The sequence below is a fragment of the Oreochromis niloticus genome, linkage group LG17, assembly GCF_001858045.2.
Source record: "Oreochromis niloticus isolate F11D_XX linkage group LG17, O_niloticus_UMD_NMBU, whole genome shotgun sequence".
In the NCBI taxonomy this organism is placed as follows: domain Eukaryota; kingdom Metazoa; phylum Chordata; class Actinopteri; order Cichliformes; family Cichlidae; genus Oreochromis; species Oreochromis niloticus.
In genome coordinates, this window is record NC_031981.2 from 23,015,585 (window position 1) to 23,034,426 (window position 18,842).

The 18,842-nt window shown below is 45.9% G+C and overlaps 1 protein-coding gene across 1 annotated transcript in view; it reads left to right on the forward strand.

Annotated features, from left to right (window-relative positions):
* cped1 (cadherin-like and PC-esterase domain containing 1) overlaps positions 1 to 18,842 on the forward strand; it is a 19,920-nt gene continuing 1,078 nt past the window's right edge. The window contains exons 1-20 of the mRNA XM_013273505.3: positions 1 to 728; positions 3,572 to 3,746; positions 5,292 to 5,386; positions 5,464 to 5,548; positions 5,736 to 5,805; positions 5,875 to 6,022; positions 6,165 to 6,298; positions 6,568 to 6,640; positions 7,182 to 7,340; positions 7,741 to 7,845; positions 7,926 to 8,038; positions 8,121 to 8,173; positions 8,807 to 8,993; positions 9,550 to 9,718; positions 17,356 to 17,455; positions 17,565 to 17,701; positions 17,809 to 18,029; positions 18,118 to 18,219; positions 18,478 to 18,565; positions 18,646 to 18,792. Coding sequence (XP_013128959.1) covers positions 534 to 728; positions 3,572 to 3,746; positions 5,292 to 5,386; positions 5,464 to 5,548; positions 5,736 to 5,805; positions 5,875 to 6,022; positions 6,165 to 6,298; positions 6,568 to 6,640; positions 7,182 to 7,340; positions 7,741 to 7,845; positions 7,926 to 8,038; positions 8,121 to 8,173; positions 8,807 to 8,993; positions 9,550 to 9,718; positions 17,356 to 17,455; positions 17,565 to 17,701; positions 17,809 to 18,029; positions 18,118 to 18,219; positions 18,478 to 18,565; positions 18,646 to 18,792 — 2,556 coding nt within the window. The 5' untranslated portion in view covers positions 1 to 533. The remainder of the gene's footprint in view (positions 729 to 3,571; positions 3,747 to 5,291; positions 5,387 to 5,463; positions 5,549 to 5,735; positions 5,806 to 5,874; positions 6,023 to 6,164; positions 6,299 to 6,567; positions 6,641 to 7,181; positions 7,341 to 7,740; positions 7,846 to 7,925; positions 8,039 to 8,120; positions 8,174 to 8,806; positions 8,994 to 9,549; positions 9,719 to 17,355; positions 17,456 to 17,564; positions 17,702 to 17,808; positions 18,030 to 18,117; positions 18,220 to 18,477; positions 18,566 to 18,645; positions 18,793 to 18,842) is intronic.

Genomic DNA, 18,842 nt, shown 5'->3' on the forward strand with positions numbered 1-18,842 from the left:
TCCTGTAGACTCCTGGTAGAGAGGAGGAAAAGCAGCTTCCTCATGTTTGTGTGCAGAAAGGTTGGAGGAGAGGACGGACCGAGGAGCTGAAACCTGACCACGGAGCCTCCTCCTCCTGCTGCTGGCTTTAACTCAAACCAGATGGTGTCCCGCTACTCCACAGCAGCTCCAGCCTGATGCGTGGCTCCAGCACAGGAGGTAAAGCAGTTTAGACGGAGCAGAAGATAATGCGGGGAGGACGGCGCAGATTTGACTTCGAGGAGTCATACTGTGTCCTTTTAAAGGAGTGAGCTCGGAGTTTGTGGAGTTTGTGGAGTTCGTACCTCCTCCATCTGATCTCAGGTCCGCGCGCGGCTGAGCAGCACAGCAGTCACGGCCTCTCTTGCGCGCGCACCCGTGTCACATAAAAGCAGGACTTTATTTTCTAATGAAGGCTTCAAACTGCGCATGCTCTGAGCGGGCTCAGATGGCTCAGATGGAGCTGACGGAGGTGATGGAGGTGACGGAGGTACGGTGAAGCTCGCGCTCCGGTGATGCGGTGCGTCCTGCTGCTCCGCCGGCGCTCCGGCCCGCCCCTGCTGCTGCTCGCGCTCCTGCTCGCGCTCTGTGTGTACCTGATGGTGGGGGACGAGCCGGTGCGGTCAGATGTGTGCTACAAGGTATCCTCGCTCCAGATGTTGACCCGCAGGTTCGTGTGCACTCTGGAGGCTCTGCAGAGACACGCACAGGTGAGCATACCTGCGTCACACCATGACGTCATTCTGAGTGGCCAACAGTGACCCCCACCAGCATCAGTTTAGTAAAGCTGCTCACCAAACTCAATTTAAAAAAGGCAAACATTTAAGGAGCACCTGCACTGAGCCAGTGATGGTCAGGCACCTGAGGGCTCCGCCACACTATCCCATCACCAGACTTAAGGCTGTTTTTATTATTTCTAGACTCCTAGATGACCGTCATCTTTCAAACACTATATTTTTCACTCCAGTTAAACTCTGTCAAACTGTAGCCCACTTTATCATGTGTCAGAGTTTAGTGAAAATCATATTGCTTTAAAACTTCCTCAAATGTGTTTCATGTTTAGATCTCGCCAAAGGCACTTTATTACTGTACTGTCTCATTGGTTCCACATAAACTTTATTATTGAATCCAAAATGACTCTAAAGCTCTGTTTTAACTAAAACACTTCAAATACATGTGAACATCCCTGAGACAGCAAAGTGGAGTGAACTCTTCTTAAAACATTTTGATTTCTGAATGGACTTCTGAATGCATCCACTGGAGGAGGATTCCTGCTGGGCCGAGGCTCCTTCTGTCTCATTGTTGCTATATTTTTAGACACAGACGGATGAACGACTGTGAGCAGAGGGTTTTATTTTACCACGGGGTGACTGACAGCTGCATGGACCAATCAGAGCCAGCCAATCCAGTCGGCATGTGTTCTGGGTATTTTAAGTGTGTCCTGTGCTTGGTGTCCCTGATAGAAATATTTGTGCCACGAGGATCCAGTTTCTGACAGATAGCAAGAGTGTAAACACAAGCACACTCACATACACACACACACACACACACTCACAGTGTTTGGTTTGTTTTATGAGGGCTGTAAACTCCTGTCTGCTCATCTTTCACCCTTTACTGAGTGTCGTGTTCAGAGCTCTGAGGTCAGAGTTGGAGTAACACTGAGGCTTTAATGAGCTTTCATTCCATCTTCATCTGAAAACTTGATAATGAGTTTAGATTTACACCACTCAAGAAGAGCTGTAACATCTCTGTAATGCTGTGGCTCAGTAAAACTTTATCGATAAAGCATTTTGCTGACCCACAGGACGTGAACAGCTGAGAAGGAATTTATTGAGTCTTTATGCATGAAGACAAACAAACTTCATCAATACATCTGAACGGTCTTTGTTATTGTGTAAGACGTAAAAAAATCTTTTAAATAAAGGTTTGAATGTTGTATTTCTGCTGTGTGTGTCGTTCAACCTCTGCAGAATTAAAGCGACAGCAGACGAGGGCTCACCGTGCAGGTCACCCTGAACACAATGGTCTCCACAGACTTCAGGGTACTTATGAGTATTCTTGCAGGGTTCCTGCTCTTTTAGCGTATTTTGGGGTCTTTCTCAGTCTCTCAGGAGGGTTCTGGGTCTTTCCTGAGTCTTTCTGGATTTTCTGAATGCTACAGGTATTTTGTGGTATGTACTGGTGTCTCTGGGTGATGCAGGGCCTGATTATTCCACCTCTAGGAAGTTTCAGGCTCTGTCTTTGTGTCTTCAGGGTTCTTTGGTGTGTCTGATGTTTGAGAGGCCGTCCCTGGTGTCTCCATGTGTTATGAAACCTTTTAAGGTCTTTCGGGAAGTTTCTAGACTTTTCTTTGACCATCCTTCAGGGTCAGAGGTCGGTGTTGTTCTCGTGTCAGCTGACTCTCAGCTGTTGGCCATCAGCTGTTCACTTCTCTGGTTCCTCCCTACAGCTTCCAGTCAGATGTGAGGATTTACTGCTGGGAGCAGATTCTCAACATCTATTTTAATGCAGTCTGACAGGAGCAGAGGACCGGAGCCACGACAAGAACACCATGTTACCTCATGAGCTTTCAGAGGTTTGAAAAGATTCTGACTAACCAGAAAATACAGTCCAGTCCACGGGTGATGGTCAGTCGGTCCTGAACGGGTTAACGTAATTGAAACAGGAACCTTTGATCCATCAGCTGGACTCTGATTGGCCGATCGGACAGGTTAATTAAAAATGTCTGTGTTTGGTTTAATATTTGCTATGATGACATAATTCAAATGTATTTATGTGTAAAATCTTTTCTCTCATTTCTAATCCTGTAGCAGTGAACACGCTGAGATCACAGATCACGTTAAACTGAGTGAGACATTAAAACCGGGGAGGGGGGGCGTGATGAGGGTGTTTTGGGTCATGTGACTCGGTCTATCAGTCTGGAATGTGGGCTGGATGGTCTGATGGTGCTCCTCCTGCTGAGTTAATCTGGAATTTTCTCTGTAAAAATCCCAGTTCATAAAGAACTGTCTGTGATCGATCTGTCTGGAGTCCAGACAGTGGAGCGTTGCTGCCTCGTTGTGTCAGCTGACAGGAAGCTGAAGGTGTTAGATTAAGGATAACAGGAAGCAGTGTGAGGCTGACATCACAGCCACTGACCCAACAGGAAAACAGCATCCCAGCCTCAGAGCTGCAGGCCTGAGCTGACTGCATTTCTTCTTCTTTGGTGAGAAGAAACACCTCACAGGCTGAACGTGTGCAGACGGCCATCATCAGAGCACCAAGCTGACCTCAGGGCTGACAAAGCTTCATGGTTTCAAATGTTCATCTCTGAGCGCTCCATCAACTGGAGCTCCACCATGCCGGGTATCATTCAGCTGTGTCAAACTCCCTTAAAGCTATCTCTAAGATGTTCTCCACACCAATCTGTACATTTGTAAACTCTGTAACATATTGTATTATTTAAAGAGTTTAGTCTGTTACTGTCTTGGAGCAACTGTAACCCACATAATTTCCTTTGGGATATATAAAGTATTCTGATTCTGATTCACATGAACTCCTGTCGCCCCCTCAGTTGCAGCTCTCGTCTCAGAGGCCCCCCCACCGGCGCCGGGCTGTAGTTCTGACGGGGCGACACCCGGCCTCAGACACCGAGGTCCAGCTGTACCAGAGAGTCCTGCAGCAGATGGACTACGAGGTCCACCTGTCCAGATACGCCGAAACCAGCAGCTTCCTGAGGAGCACGCAGGGTAAATATACATCTGAGGGGGTGCTGTGCTGGCTTCAGGTGCTGCTGGGAAAATAAACAATCTCTCTCAAACTGATCCTGAATGAACTGTTCTTTAAACATTTCAACCTGTCAGAAAAACAAACGCACACGCGCGCACACACACACACACACACACACAGAGACACACACACGCAGTCTCTGTATATCAAGCATGTAAACAGTGTGAGCTCGCTCAGACGGCCCCGCCCTGTTGGAGCTTTAAACAGCGACCTGAGCGAGCAGAGGTCAGGGTTTCCTGTGGGTGGAGGAGGGTGGAGACTTCCTGTGAGAGCAGATGGACCTCAGCGAGTGTTTGTGGAAAATCACTGCAGTCGTGCATGCCACAGCAGAGAAACACGAGCATGCACAAGACCGACAAACGGCCTCCGTCTGTGTTACCACAAAAGGCCTTCCATGCTTCCTTTCACTCTGGGTTTAACCCCGCCCACTTCGCCTGAAAACAGACCAGTGGGTCATCCAGCTGCTGATGTCAAATTCAAAGATGATTTATCGACAGCACTGAACGACATGAACAATTCAGGGAGATATGAGTGTAACAATAATAATGCAGATTTATTCACATGTTCATTACCACATCAACTGAATCCTGTGGAGGCAAAGCGATCTGAACCTCTGACTGGATGATTCTGTCAGGTATTTTCTTAACACCCTTCATTAAACATTCATTATTATTAATGAATTACATCATAACCTAACCTCTACCTGAACCTATAGATCTGAGTAATAAAGACTTCACTGACTGGCTTATGTGATCAGAGGCAGGTACATTATTGTGTTGTCTCTGTCCCCCTATGTTTGAGGAGCAGTGAGACAGTAAAGCTTGAGGTTTAAGGAGAAGCTGAGAGAAACTTGAGAGCACGAAGTGAAGCTTCCTGCAGACCGAGGACGGCAGGAAGCTGGAACAGGAAGTTCCTTTTGCTCATGTTTGGTCATAAAACACAAAATGAGACGGAGCAGAAGGTCAACTCGTCTTGGCTGTAGGGGAATGGATGGGATGGACAGACAGATGGATGGACGAATGGATGGATAGACAGAAGGACTGATGGATGGATGGATGGACCTACACTTTACATCAGGTTTAAATCTGTGTATTATTGGTTCACAGCCTGAGGATGGTCTCACTGTTGAAGTAAAGTTGTCTGTGTTGAACATCCTGCTTCGTTCTCTTTCTGCTGAAACCAAACAGCTCCAGCCAAAAGCCCACCGCAGAGCGTTTCCTGTCAACAATCACTTCCACATGTTCCCGTTTTCTTTGTGTAAAACAAGTAGAAAAGGCCTCCGGTGGTTTTGGATTCTGTGGTCTTTCACAGTTAGAGGTGCAGAGTTTGGGGTGAGCTGGGACTTGTGCAGGTGGCTCTTTTATTTTATCTGAAAGTGTGAAGAAGATGATGTCCCTCACAGGCTGTCGTTGATCTGAGTCTACCTGACTGATGTGATTTGTCGCATTGTGAATAAAACTCCACTTAACTACAGGTGAGGCTTCTGTGTGTCTCCATGGTTACAGGCATTGGTGGGTGGAGCCTCCTGCTGTGCCTCAGCACGTCAGAGCAGAGCTGTCTGAGGAGGATCTCCTTCTCTCACCTGCAGCGTCATCAGACGGTGAGCCTCTCCTGTCCTGTCTGTGTCAACTGACGGCATGTTTGATGACATAACAGCTAAACTGTGTGTGTGCTCAGGTGAACCTGCTGCCCGGGCTGGTAGAGGCATTTTCAAACGTGGGTGGAGGTCTGTGTCGCTTCTATACACACTCCCAGCTGACAGGTAAGTCTGCAGCAGGTAAATCAAATCAGCTTATTGATCTTGATTAAATGTGATAGATCAGCTGATTGTGGCCTAAGTCGCATGATCTGTGCTCATCCAACATTAGACATTACTGCCAAATAAGAGCACTGCCTGGAACTGAGCTTTAATCTGAAGGTCCCAGCTAACCTCTTGCTGTTTCTCTCAGAGTCTAGTTTACCCATGAACCCTCATGCCTGTGGATCGACTAATCAGAAGCTGCAGATTCCTCTGGACAGGTGTGTATGTGACCAGCTGACAGCAAGTTGTCTGAGTTTTGTGAGGTAATATTTCTTGTTTCTCTAAAGTTTCCCTGACAGCCAAGCCCCTCCTCCTGCTCTGGTTGCCATGGTGAATGTTTATGTCCTGGTGACCTCAGTGAGCCCGCTGACTTCTTTCCTGCATGACATCAGCGTGGTGATGACCATTCAGCATCCGAGGGGCCAACCTGTGAAGGTAAAACATGTTCCTGTGTAGGACTTGCTCTTCACTTCACTGCTAACACATCCTCTTTCACTTGCAAATCAGTTTCCCATTGGGGACAATAAATTATCATTGACCATTGCTGTTAGCCTTTAGCTCCTCCTCTTCCTGTCAGCTCAGGGACTTCCTGCTGCAGCACCTCGATCCAGCAGCCTCCCATCAGGCTTTGAGGCAGGTGAAGCAGGTGATAAGTAAAGTGCTGCAGGCGGCTGCAGCGTCAACCAATAAGAAGCTGCGAACCATAAGCAGGTGAATTCTAAGCTGAAACTCTTAACTTTACTTCCTGTTTCACAATCCAGATTCAGTACACACCTGTCTGTCTGCAGTTGCTCCAAACTGCAGCTAAAAGTAGGAAGGTATAAAGAAATGAAGGTAGGAAAGTAGGGAGCGAGTAAGAAAGAAAGGTGGGTAGAAAGGATGAAGACTTGAAAATGCCTCAGACTGGATCTGTCATGTCTACTGAGCGTGTGCAGTCTGCGCCCCCTTGTGGCTCACGTTGTCACTACTGTGTGTTTCAGGTGTGTGTTGTGCTTCCAGCTGCTCACCTTTACTTTGCTCTTCAGCAGCTCTGTCACACCTGTGGTAGTCCAGGTAAGAGTTTGACCATTAACTTTTCACATTCAGCCCAGCCTTCCAGCTGGTCTTCAGAGAAGTTCTGCCTCCTCTGGGTGAAAGGGTTCAAACTCATGAAGAGGCAGAAGAAGCTTCAAGCTACTGAGACACCTGGAGGTTGAGTTACATCAGGGGTGGGCAACTCCAGGCCTTGAGGGGCGGTGTCCTGCAGGTTTTAGATGTGTCCTTGATCCAACACAGCTGATTTAAATGGCTAAATGACCTCCTCAACATGTCTTGAAATTCTCCTGAGACCTGGTAATGAACTAATCATTTGATTCAGGTGTGTTGATCAAGGGTGATATCTAAAACCTGCAGGACACCGGCCCTCAAGGCCTGGAGCTGCCCACCCCTGAGTTACATGATGACCCAGCAGAGCAACCGTCTCTGACTGGACCTGAGAATAACCACACTTTACTGGACCTCAAACACAGAACCAGTCTGAGCTGTTCAGGTGAATGACCAGCAGAGGGCGCCTTGACCTCAGCTGCTTTATGATTGGTCTGCTTCTCCTCTTCAGGTGGACACGCAGTTAAACGTTTCAGGACTGAGCAACGATGCCTTTGACCAACAGATCACCAAAGACCTGATCCTGGAGGACACGCTGCACTTCCTGCTGCCGCCACTCTCACACCTGTCCTCACACACACACCTGTCCTCGGAGAGGGAGGGGAGCCAGGTGAGTAGCTTGTTGTCATTAAAGGAGTAGGAGTTTTCTATGTCAGGAAAAAATTAATGAATAAGTAATAATTAATGAATAATTATTAATAATATATTAATTAATAATGCAAAAGATAACAATAAATAATGAGTAAATTCTATAACACGTGTAGAAAAAGAATAAATATTTTAATAAATTAATAAAAAGCGTATTTATTGAATAATTAACCAAAACAAATAAAATGAAATAAATAAAAGAAACAGAAACACTGAGTTAAAAATTAATTAAACCTGATGGACATCCTACAGACACTTTTTTTGATTCATAAATAAAAAATAAGATACTGTTTGTTTTTATTAATAAATAAAAAAATTAAATGTCACCCACCTGACTGTGTGTGTGTGTGTGTGTGTGTCAGTACGGTGGCTGTACAGGGACACTTGGCATCAGTTTGTCTGAAGACGAGTTTCTTCTTCTGCTGCACTTTCAGTTGCTGATGAAGACGTCATCAGCGTTTCAGCCGGTTAGTTAAGCCCCGCCTCCTTCATCATCTTCTTCTTCATCAGTGTTAACTGTGTTTGTCTGCCTTGTTTGTCCCCACAGCTCTATCCCAGTGTTTCCTCCTCCTCATCCTTGCCTCGCAGCCTCTCTGACCTCCCTGACCTCCTGACCCAGATCGAAGGTTTCTACAAGCTGAAAACAAACAGGAGCTGCAGGTAAGAGGCTCACAGGTGTGAGATCATCCATTGTGTGTGAACTTAGACGCTCACAGAAGGTTGATGTCTGATGTTCCCACAGGACAGACGAACCGCCCAGGCAGCAGCCAGCTCTGTCTTCCTCGCAGGACGAAGGTGAGATGTGGATTTTAGACCAGTGCTGACATCTGGAAACACATGTGGTCACATGATGCTGCTCAATCCATACAACCTGTTCTAGCTGTCACAAGGCGACAGGCAGGTACACCTGTAGAGGTACGCAGGGCTAACACAGACAGCCATTCACACCTACACCTGTGAGAGAAGCACAGGAAGAATGTGCTCATCGCTGGTCCTGGTACTGCTCACATCTGTCCCACTAATGTAGACTCACTGGTGCCTCCTGGTGGCGGTGGGACAAATGGCATTTGTTTGCAGATGGAAAAGCATCAGCTCACTGACGGTTATCTGCTTTAACGTACAGGTGGAAGTGAAGTGGTTAGTGGATGCAGTTTGCAGAGGTTTTCTGATCCATGCAGCCAAAGTGTGATCACAGCATCCGCAAAGTTTTTTTCTGTAACGGAGTTCCAGCTTCAGCCTTAGAGGATGATGCTTGGTTTCTACCTGAGGAAACAGGAGATGGTTTTACCCCCAAACAGGTTCAGGGGCTTCCTAGGCGGGACTTGCTCAGTACTCTACTGTGAAAGCTCTGTTCATTAGTGGTAGGTGTCATGGGTGAAGTGAAGTAGAACCTCGAGATCGAACGTCATGCTGATTCTTCTGTTTCAGGTCTCTGTGTGGACCCCCACCTTCGACAGATCTACACAGACCCCCCCCTCATTCTGACCCCCCCATTCCATCCCCTGGTGAAGGAGTACCGCACAGAGGTGACCTTTGACACAATGACAGTTCGGATCCGGCCGGAACCTGTCAGCTCGGCCTGCAGGATCCACCTGGATGAACACCGAGGACCCAGGTGAGACCAGGACTGTAAAAACCAACAGGTTACAGCAGAGAACGTGAAGAACTACAATTCCCAGACTTCCTGGCCCTTAGAAGGTGCAGTCGAGGTAGTCCTGAATGAAAGGAACCTCAAAATGTGATATTTGATTGGACAGCATGTTTAAGCAGGAGTCGAGACAACAGATGTACTTCCTTTATTAGATTCTTTTAACACGTTTCTATTGAAGTAAAATCAGAACGTGAACTGCTTTATAGCATTTGCCATTTTGATTTGGGGCATGAAGCAAGCAGCAGCCTGCTGACAGCAACCAGCTACTACTATTACTTCTCTTCTGGGCTTTAACTATGCATTAGCATTATGCTGGGCTTTTATGAGGAAAAAGGAAGGGACACAAGAGTTGTTTTATTTCAGTTTAGATTTGTGATCCATGCTGGATTTATGAAACTCAAATAAAATGTGAAGCTGGCTTTGTAGCTCCATTTGCTCCTCTTCACAGAGGATAACCTCAGTGCACCTCCTTGCAGCCACTTTTACAACAGCAGGATTAACAAGAAGTTTCTTCCTTCAGGATGGCGAACTACCCGGTTGGCCTCGGCAACAGCAAGATCAGCATCCTGGTGATGGACGGCAGCCACCCGGAGCCTGTTATCATGTCCATCTACACTGTCCATGTTTACAGGGAGAGTCGGCCCAGCCTGCCCATGTTTGGATATCACGTGATGTGCAGCTTTGTGCAGGTAGGAGCTTTTCTGTTAGCTGGTGGACTGCAGGGTGTGTGACGTTCATTTCTTCAAACACAAAGTCTCCTTTAAGTTTGTATTTTGCTGTTTCAATGGGGTTGAAGTCATCAGTTATATCATCAGTCTGATCAGGTCTGCTGAAGCTGCTCTCATCACGTTAGTCGCCCGGAAGAGCCCTGAAATGTTACATTACCCTGAAAAATCCAGACAACAACAATAAGGCCCAATTCCCACCTGGCTTCCCACTCTGTGATAGTTTGACTGAATAATCTCTGAAAGCTAAATGGTGAGAAACACAGCAGCAAGCTCTTCAATGCTGTTGATGGAAATGGAAACAACCAATCAGGAAACTTCAGACAGCTTTGTTAACAGGATGTTCATCATTTAAAGCAAAATGCACAAATTCTGGTCCCATTACACCAACGTTTTGCCACAGTCTGGCTGAAGCAGACTGTGTGGAGTGAGGAGGTGGACCCAAGTGCAGACAACACAAAGTGTGGAAACAAACTTGATATTAACTGAAAGTGAGCCGTTTGTTAAAGGCTGGTTTTAAACATACCAAACATGGGGCAAAGACAAAACTAAACACTAACCTAAACTGGGTGAACTAAGGCTAAACATAAAAAACTCTGAACATGAAAACCTGACATGAAAAACCTTAAACACGACAACTTGGCATGTAGACCTGGGAACATGGCATGACATGGCAGGACAGCAGACGATCGGACAAGGAATGAATGAAAACACACACACTAAATGCACACAGGAGGTTATCAGGAGAAGTGGAAACACATGGGGAAACAGCTGACTGGAATGAACATAATGACACCACAGGGGAAGTGAAACTAAACACAATGGACATGGGACACCAGACGTCTTCAAAATAAAACAGGAAACATAATGAGACACAGACACAACACGAGCTTGGACACACAGACATGAAACACACGAAGGGCGAGGGAAACTTAAACACACCGGGTGAAGACACTAGGGTAATCTAATAAACAATGAACTATAACGGCAACCTAGGCATAATAAAAATGAACTTATATAACCTAATGAAATTAAACATAAACCATAAACATCAAAATATATTAAAACTTAAAATGCTGAGTCAAATGACACAGGATCAGGACACATTTATTTGTTGTTTATTATTTTGTGTTGTTTATTACATCAGCTTCACAGGTATACAGAATTCACTCGTGTTAGCTGGTGGACTGCAGGGTGTGTGCAGTCCACCAGCTGCACACACCAAATTATTTTATTTCATTCTGCCTTCCTTGACGCTTCACCCCTCCATTATAAGAATTATATGATTTGGGGGTTTGTCCGGGATTTTGTAAAACAAGGTTGGAACAGGTTTATTTTGTGTTACGTCTGATTTCAAACCTTCTGGTTACTCCAGTTACAAATGTGAGTTGTTGCCTGGATGTTTGAGCCCTTTTTGAGTTTCCAGTGTTTGCACAGGTAGGACAGCTAAGTGTCTGCCTGAGCTCTGCTGTGTTGCTTGCAACCTCTTTTATTATCTTTTGTTATCTTTTATCTGGTTTTTAGAGTAAGTCAGGGCACAGATAAGGTGAAGAGATGAGTTTGGCAGGATCTGCTGGTCATTTATTGCTTTTGTAACTATGAGTGTCAGAGAGCAATACAGCAGAGCCTGGCACAGAAAACTCTGTCTGTCTTGACATCTGTTTCCTTCACACTTTACTGCTTCAGTAAATCTGATTGAATCTGATCAGCCTGATAAAAAAAAAAAGCTCTGGTGTTTTCTAATGTCTGCTCCGGGCTTGGCTCCAGCTTTCAGTAAACCATCTTGACATGACCTCAACACTCTGAGAAGAATGAAATGTTGGCTCCGTTTGTTTCTGCCTAAATTCCTCTCACATCCCTTTGCGGTGCTAACAGCTTGACGCCTGCGGTGAAGCGTGAGCAGGCATTTGCAAAGCTGATGCTTCTCCAACATCTGCACTCATTTCCATCAGCTTCTCCTCTGTGACCTCAGATGGATGTTTCTCAGGACTGCAAAAGAACATCTGCAGAATAAAGCGAACTGTGTGAGGAGCTGCTTGTGTTCGGCTCAGGTTGTAGAGGATTCAGGTTTTCTGTCTCTTACGTTCAGATGATGTTCTTCAGGTTCTTCGTCTGTCACTGTTAAATCTCCAGTGAGCAAACAGCTCCCAGCTTTCAGTCTGTTCAGGAAGAAGATGGTAATCTGCTTTAATCTGGATCAGTTTCAGGTCCATAACATATGAGCTTACCTGATGCAGGTTAAAGCTGTGTGGGGCCCATGCCCCCACGTAGCCCCAATCCCTCTCAGGTTCATGTTTTCATCTGCCCTCCAGCTGCCCCCTTCTCATCCACCTGTGATCCACCTGAGAGCCTCAAATTGAGTTAAAGAGGGTGGAGTTCAGCGGGCCTGGTTGGCCCCTGAGAACACAGCGCTTGTTGATGCTCAACCAGCAGGCTCATCGGGTCACCAGTAACTTATCCAGGATCAGTAGTCAGAGGTCAGAGTTTGGTCTGAGACTCTGTCTGAGCGTGAGCAGGATGTTCAGCTGAAATATTACTGAAAACAGGAAGTCAGTCTGAGGATGCTTCAGTGCAGATGTTTGCTGATGTGTGCATGAATGTGAGCTTGTGTTTAGCATGTGTTTTTTATGCATCACACACTCAAAGACTAATAACAAAACTAAAAACTGATGACTCTGTGGAGTGTTAATGATCAGGAGTGGGCGTTGGCTGCTTCTCTCTGCAGACGATCTGCAGCTCCAGCAGGTGGGAGCAGAGTCACACTGGAATCAAACCTGTACTCACATTTAACAGTAAAACCTTGAGTCAGCTGACGAGAGCTAAAGATAACACTGCATCAAACAAAAACATAAAAACAACAACAATAAAAATAACAAAATTAATAATAATTTTTATTATTATTACAATAAGAGTTTTGAGGCCACGGGAGTTTCTGCAGGTTAAACTGAGTGAAGACAAAGACTCACTATAAACACACCTGCGTATGTGTGTGTGTGTGTGAGTGTATCATGTTACAGTCATGTCTTCATTGGTTATCTGATGGAGCTGGTGAGCTTAATCTTTGTGTCTGTGCTCACCTGAAGGCATGTGACCCTGGATCCTAAGCTGCTGCCAATCAGAGTCCAGAGACGTGTGTGCTGATTGTGAGGATTGTGGTTGTTGTTTGAAGCTCATTGTGAGTCTGAATAAATCACTTCTAGCTGGTCCCCCCACCCACCCACCCCTTCAGCTCCTCTGTGAGAGCAGTAGCTCAGTCCAGATGTGTCATCCAGATGTTTCATTGTTGCAGATGTTCTCACAGTGTGCTGAGAGGACAAAGCCCTTCATGTCCTGATTGGTCAGCTAAAGACAGACGAACGGTGGCCGGCTCAGAGACAGCAGGTTGTATTTGTTTGTGATGCTGGAGCTCTGTGAGGACATCTCACCTGTGAATCTCTCTGAGAACACCTGTGCACACCAACACGTCTCAGACCTCCGACCCGTCTCTGCAGGCGGGTGAGCCAGAGCTGATGGATCAGTATCAGCAACATCATGCTCTGGAGGCTCTGCCTCCTCCCTCTCTGGACTGTGTGGGATGTGGAGCGTTAGCGTGAAGCAGCTTTTCATTCCTAACCTAAACAGAACAAAATGTTTTGGCAGCGACTCTCTGACCTTTGACCTCCTGTCTGCAGCGTGATCCCATTAGGCCTGTTTGTTTCTGTGGAAATGCAGATCAGCAGCTTATTTATCAACTTTCAGATGAAGCTGAGCTCAGAGATGCTCTGGGAGAACGACCACAAAGCCACTCCCAAGCCCTGAGCTGCACCCAGCTCCGCCCTCCGCCTCCGCCCTCACCTGTCATGATCCTGGGTTTTGTACCTGGATTTTTTCTGTTTTGGATTTTTGATTTTGGTTTATATAATATTCTGAGGTGAAGGTCCTAGTTTTGGTTATGCTTTTGATTTCTGTTTGTATCCCCAGATCTCAGCTTGTTATCTGAGGTTTTCTTTTTTCATTCCCCGTCCTCTTGTGTCTAGTTTCCTCTCCCAGTGTCCTTCTTTGAACTCAGTCTTGTCTCCATGTTAATTTGTCTGTTTCCCTGTCATTTCTCTGTGTAGCCCAACATGTCTGGTAATTTCTGTTTGTCTCTCTCTCCTTCTCTCACTCTGTCTCTCTCCATCCCTCGCTCTCTCTCTCTGTCCCTTGCTCTTACCTTGGTTTTTACTTTGATAGTCTCCTGGCCTGTGTGCAGGTTGTTGTGTTTGGCTTCCCTGTCTCATTAGTTAGACTATGTTTAGCTGTGCTCTCTCCTGTGCTCTGTTCCCTCGTTTGCCTTGTGTATTTAAAGTCTGCATCTTCCACTGCTCGTTGTCGTGATCTTCCTCAATGCCATGTTCTGCTATCGCCCTCTGCCCTCCACCCGCCTCAGTGCTGATGAGGCTTTTGAAGCGCTGGTCTGAGTCCAGCTGTCTCCACCCACTCATGTCCACCTCTGCTCCAGCTCTGGGTTACAGGCCTGCATGAGTTTCCCCCCTGCATGTGCACTAATGGTTCAGTCCAAGCGTCCTGTGTGAATGCCTCCACACCTCCACCTCTCTGGTTATGAACCCCGTCAGCAGGCAGATGTTGCTGCAGATGTTCCTTTGAATGTATTTGGAATGCTGCGTGTGTGTTTGATTCTTCTCACTTGGTTTGGTCAGACCTCCTCCTCTCCCGTCTCCACCCACTGCTCCGTTCGGAGGTCTGAGTTTCCCACAGAAGGCGGCTCAGATGATCTAATGAGCGCTGATCCGGATTTACCAAGACTCTCAGACCTGAGATCAGTTCTGCAATCACATGGGAGGATTATCTGAGTGTTTCTGCTCCTCTATGATGGATTCATTCTGACACCACACAAACAGCCCACCCCCACCCACACCTCATTCCTGCAGGCGGAGAAAAAACTCAGAACCCTCTTTTCATGTTCAGCAGTTTGTCTTTTTCTCTCATTTATTTATTCACACACACACACATTCTCACAGGGTTAATATGCGGCATTCCTTTGTTACAACACTACCAGGGTTAGCTGTTAAATAAAAGAAGCAAAAACAGAGAACATGGTGTTGAACTACAACTCAAACACACTGCTGTGTGTAAATTAGTGTACTAGAACAAACTTTCATGACAGTATGAATGCTTAAGGAACAGTTGCCGTCTGAAAAGCATTTAGGTTTAGAAAGCTTATTTATTATGTGTATAAAAATCAGTGCCAGTGTGTGTGTACATTCTTAATCCCTTTCACAGTGATGATAAATGGATGTTGGTTGCCCTGAAGTGCAGATTGGTGCCACATTATAACAAGTTGTCTCAGCAGCGTTAGAGTTCAACACTTCTGTGGCAGGTTTTCCTTCTTTTGCTTCTCTTTGCCTTTATTCCTGACTGACATATTCCTTCTTGGTGGTTTGAAACTAGCAAGTGCTTGACTAAGTGCTAATGTACTCAAAGTCATATCATATTTAATCTTCAGCTGTGTGAAAAAAATATTTTCCTGTTCTTGTTTTCTCAGTAATATCCGCATATGCCTGTGACAACCCCCATTTAAAATCAGGGACAGAAATGGGTAAACCCTGATGTCTCATCCCTAATTGGTGCAACTCCTGGCGCTGCAACTCTCCCCATGTTATAACCATACCCAGTCTCCAATGTTTCTATTCTTGTTTTATTAGAAATTATTTAATAGTAAATAATGTACATCATAAACATCTAGTGTATGTGAAATGAACTATAGTCTGATCATTAAAAAATCAAATATTTATTTACTGAAAATAAAAACTGCACTGATTTCCAAAATGAAGGAAAATATTGTTTACAAACTGATGAAATATCCGAAAAATTAACCTGTTCAGGAATAATAATAAGGTTTAAGCATGAAACGTCACGTCACATTCATCAGCAGGAAATTACGGCACTCTGACACATTAAAAAGAAAAACAGCCATTCGCAAAGAGAACACATTCATTTACAAATTCATTTAGTTTTTAATGTTTGACACGTGTTTCACACCTGTGATCCGGCATTTGCTCTGTGGTCCTCTATCAGCTCTGTGTGGCTGCACAAATACCAGCTCCATCAACTCCGCACCACCCGTCTGTTTTCACTGAACATGAAAATGTCTGACTACGATTCTGACCTTTGTCATATTAACTATCCTGTGAACACGAGATTTGAAAATAATTTATTATATTTGATTATTTTAAACTCCCAGCTGATAGTTTAAAAAATAAAATACAGGGTTTTTTTTATCATCCAGGCAAAAAGCCCTGTCCCCGAAGTTATAAAAATGATTCTCACAAAGCAAATCATTTTTTACTGCACGTCATATCTGACATCATCAGGCTTCAGTAGCTGCATTTACACAAAAGCTGTCGTCATGGTTAAAGTGACGTCTGTGCTCTTTCGTCGCGTTGTTATGGAGTTTGAAGCAGAAATGAAACTCTGATCAGAGAGAAAGGCTCACGTCTCTCTGAGTCCGGGTGAGGAAGAGGAGCGCGTGGCCGCGGCCTCGATAAAGTCAGAGTTGGGGGCGACGTGGCGGTGGCGAGGCCTCAAACGGTCCGCTGCTGCTGGAGGCGGCGTGTTTGGAGCTGATCTCGGAGCAGCGTGTACACTGAGCGCAGGTACGAACAAGAAAATCCCTGTTAAGTTTTCTTGTCGCACTTTGTTGCGAGCTGCGCTGCTGACTTGAGGAATGTGACGCCGCCACGACGAAACCTGCAACAGCAGCAGCAGAAGAAGAAGAGCCAGCGTTTGTGATGGCGGTGGCTGTGAAGTCTGCGCCAGACCTGGAGGCTCCCACGGGGACTCTGAGGTGAGCGTGGATCGCTTTGCTTGACTCCTGACCTCTGAGCAGAGGAGGACGGGGACGGATCCACAGAGGAGGATGAAAGAGAAGCTCTGAGAGAGGAAGCGGCGAGCACATGAAGAAGACGTGGTGTTTGACAGCGAAAAGCTTCAGACCTCAAACAGCAGATTTACTTTCAGAGGCCAAAGCTCACTGGGATGGATGCGACCTCTGACCCTGCAGGGAATCAAACCCAGTGATTAAAACTAAAGATGGTGCAGTCATGTGTTTAAGTTTTTCATGTGTAATTTTCTATGAGTAGAAAACAGCAGTGGTGGTGGTTTGATCCCCATCTGCTCTAGTCTCTGTGCTCTTCGATGTATCCATCGGAGTTTGAATGCATATGAATGTTAGATAGAAAGCACTTAAATGAAAGGGCATAGAAAAAAGTGCTTGTGAATAAGGCAATTTGTGTAAAGTGCTTTGAGTGCTCAGATACAGCTGAAAAGCACTATATAAGAAGTAAGTAAAATTTATTTATATAGCGCTTTTCACAGATAAAAATCTGTGAAATAAAAATCATAAAGTGCTTAATTTTAACAAAATTAAAAAGAATGAAAATACAACAAATAACAATATAAAACAATAAAATACAACATAAGAAAGAACCAGTCCATTTGCCATTTTACCAATTACAGTTCGTGTTTGCAGAGTACTGCTGTCCGAAATCACACACGGGAGGTTCAGAACTTCCTGGAAGTGCTGATTGCAAATTTGTCACAGTTTGATGTCCGTTGTTCAGGACTGCAGTCTGCTGGTCCAGCCGGGTCGCCCCTGTGGTCTTCAGCCCCACAGCGGATCCCAGAGTCAACGTAATGCCTGCAGCTCAGGACACGTGTCAGGTCTGAGGTCCTGCTGGCGGACTGCTCCCTTAAGATAATACATCAGATTTAAGTTATGTGACTTTTTGTTCTCGCTGCCTCACCTGTGTGTATCTCACCTGACTGACAGGTCGCTGGGTCGTTCCATGCCTCAGCTGTTCTGACAACAGGACGTGCGACTGGAGGGAAGTTTCCTGGCAGCCAGATGGTTGTTATCACCCAATAGTGGACCACCCCCTGCTGCAGGACTGTATGAAGGACAGAAAGGTAAGGTCACCTGATCAACTGATTTGAACCAGTCCATATCAGATGTCTCAGTTTGTGGACGGTCGTCCTGATGGAGTTACATCACCCGTTCTCTCATTGCTCCTCAGCTGTTGTTTATCGGGGACTCAACAAATCGTGGGATGATGTACTTTCTGATGGAGAGGGTGAACTCCACCCTGGAGGACTGGGGCAAAGCTCACGACACGCTGGTCTACAGGAACCTGAACAGAGGACGAACTCTGGTCAGCTACTCGTACTATCCTCAGTTCTGGCTGGAGAAGAAGCAGCGACCCACGTTCAGGCAGGCTCTGCAGCAGCTGCTCAACAGGTGAGGTCCTAACAATCCACTTTTGAGGCAAGTTACATGAAGCCGTGAGATATTTAACTGGTGACTTTTCCTGTTCTTGTCTGTTAAGGTCTCAGCCTCTGGTGAACTCTAACCAAACAGTTCTGGTGGTGGGAGGAGTCCAGTGGCTCAACACCAATCACCTGAGGACAGTCAGTGAGGTGCTGGACAGGTGAGGAGACACAGTGTAACACCACCTACATACAGTATAAACCACAGTGTTATCTCCATATGGGCTTGCACTGATCTAAAGAACAGAGGACCTAACACTGATCCCTGAGGTTCACCTGTACTCCAGTCCTGCATTTACTGTAACATGAGAAACCCTTTCAGTAAAGACACTAACCCAGGGCTTAGCGTTCGGGATTAGCAATGTTATTGAGGACTCTGGTTTCTATGGTAACGTGGGGTTACTTCTGTCCCTCCTCAGTGAATCTCTCAGTAACATCCTGGTGGTGGTGAAGTCTTTAGGGATGGGCTTCCATCTGCCTGTGGACGGGATCAGGTCTCTCAGTCTGGTAGGTTCCTGTTCCTGTTCCTGCTGTCATTCATACCCCTCTATGGGAATTAAAGCTGCTTTCTTTGATCATTAATTCAGACAGAGATACAGGACCTGTACAGGGAGAACGACGACATTGTCACCACCGCCAAGCATCATGGGTACGAAGTGATTGACACGTTCAGCATCACGATGGGTCGATACAAAGAGTTCCTGCAGGGACGCTGTGCCTGTCACTTTCATGAGGTAACACAACTTTATTTATCAGCAAACGAAGCGCTTCCCGTGGTCAGGGC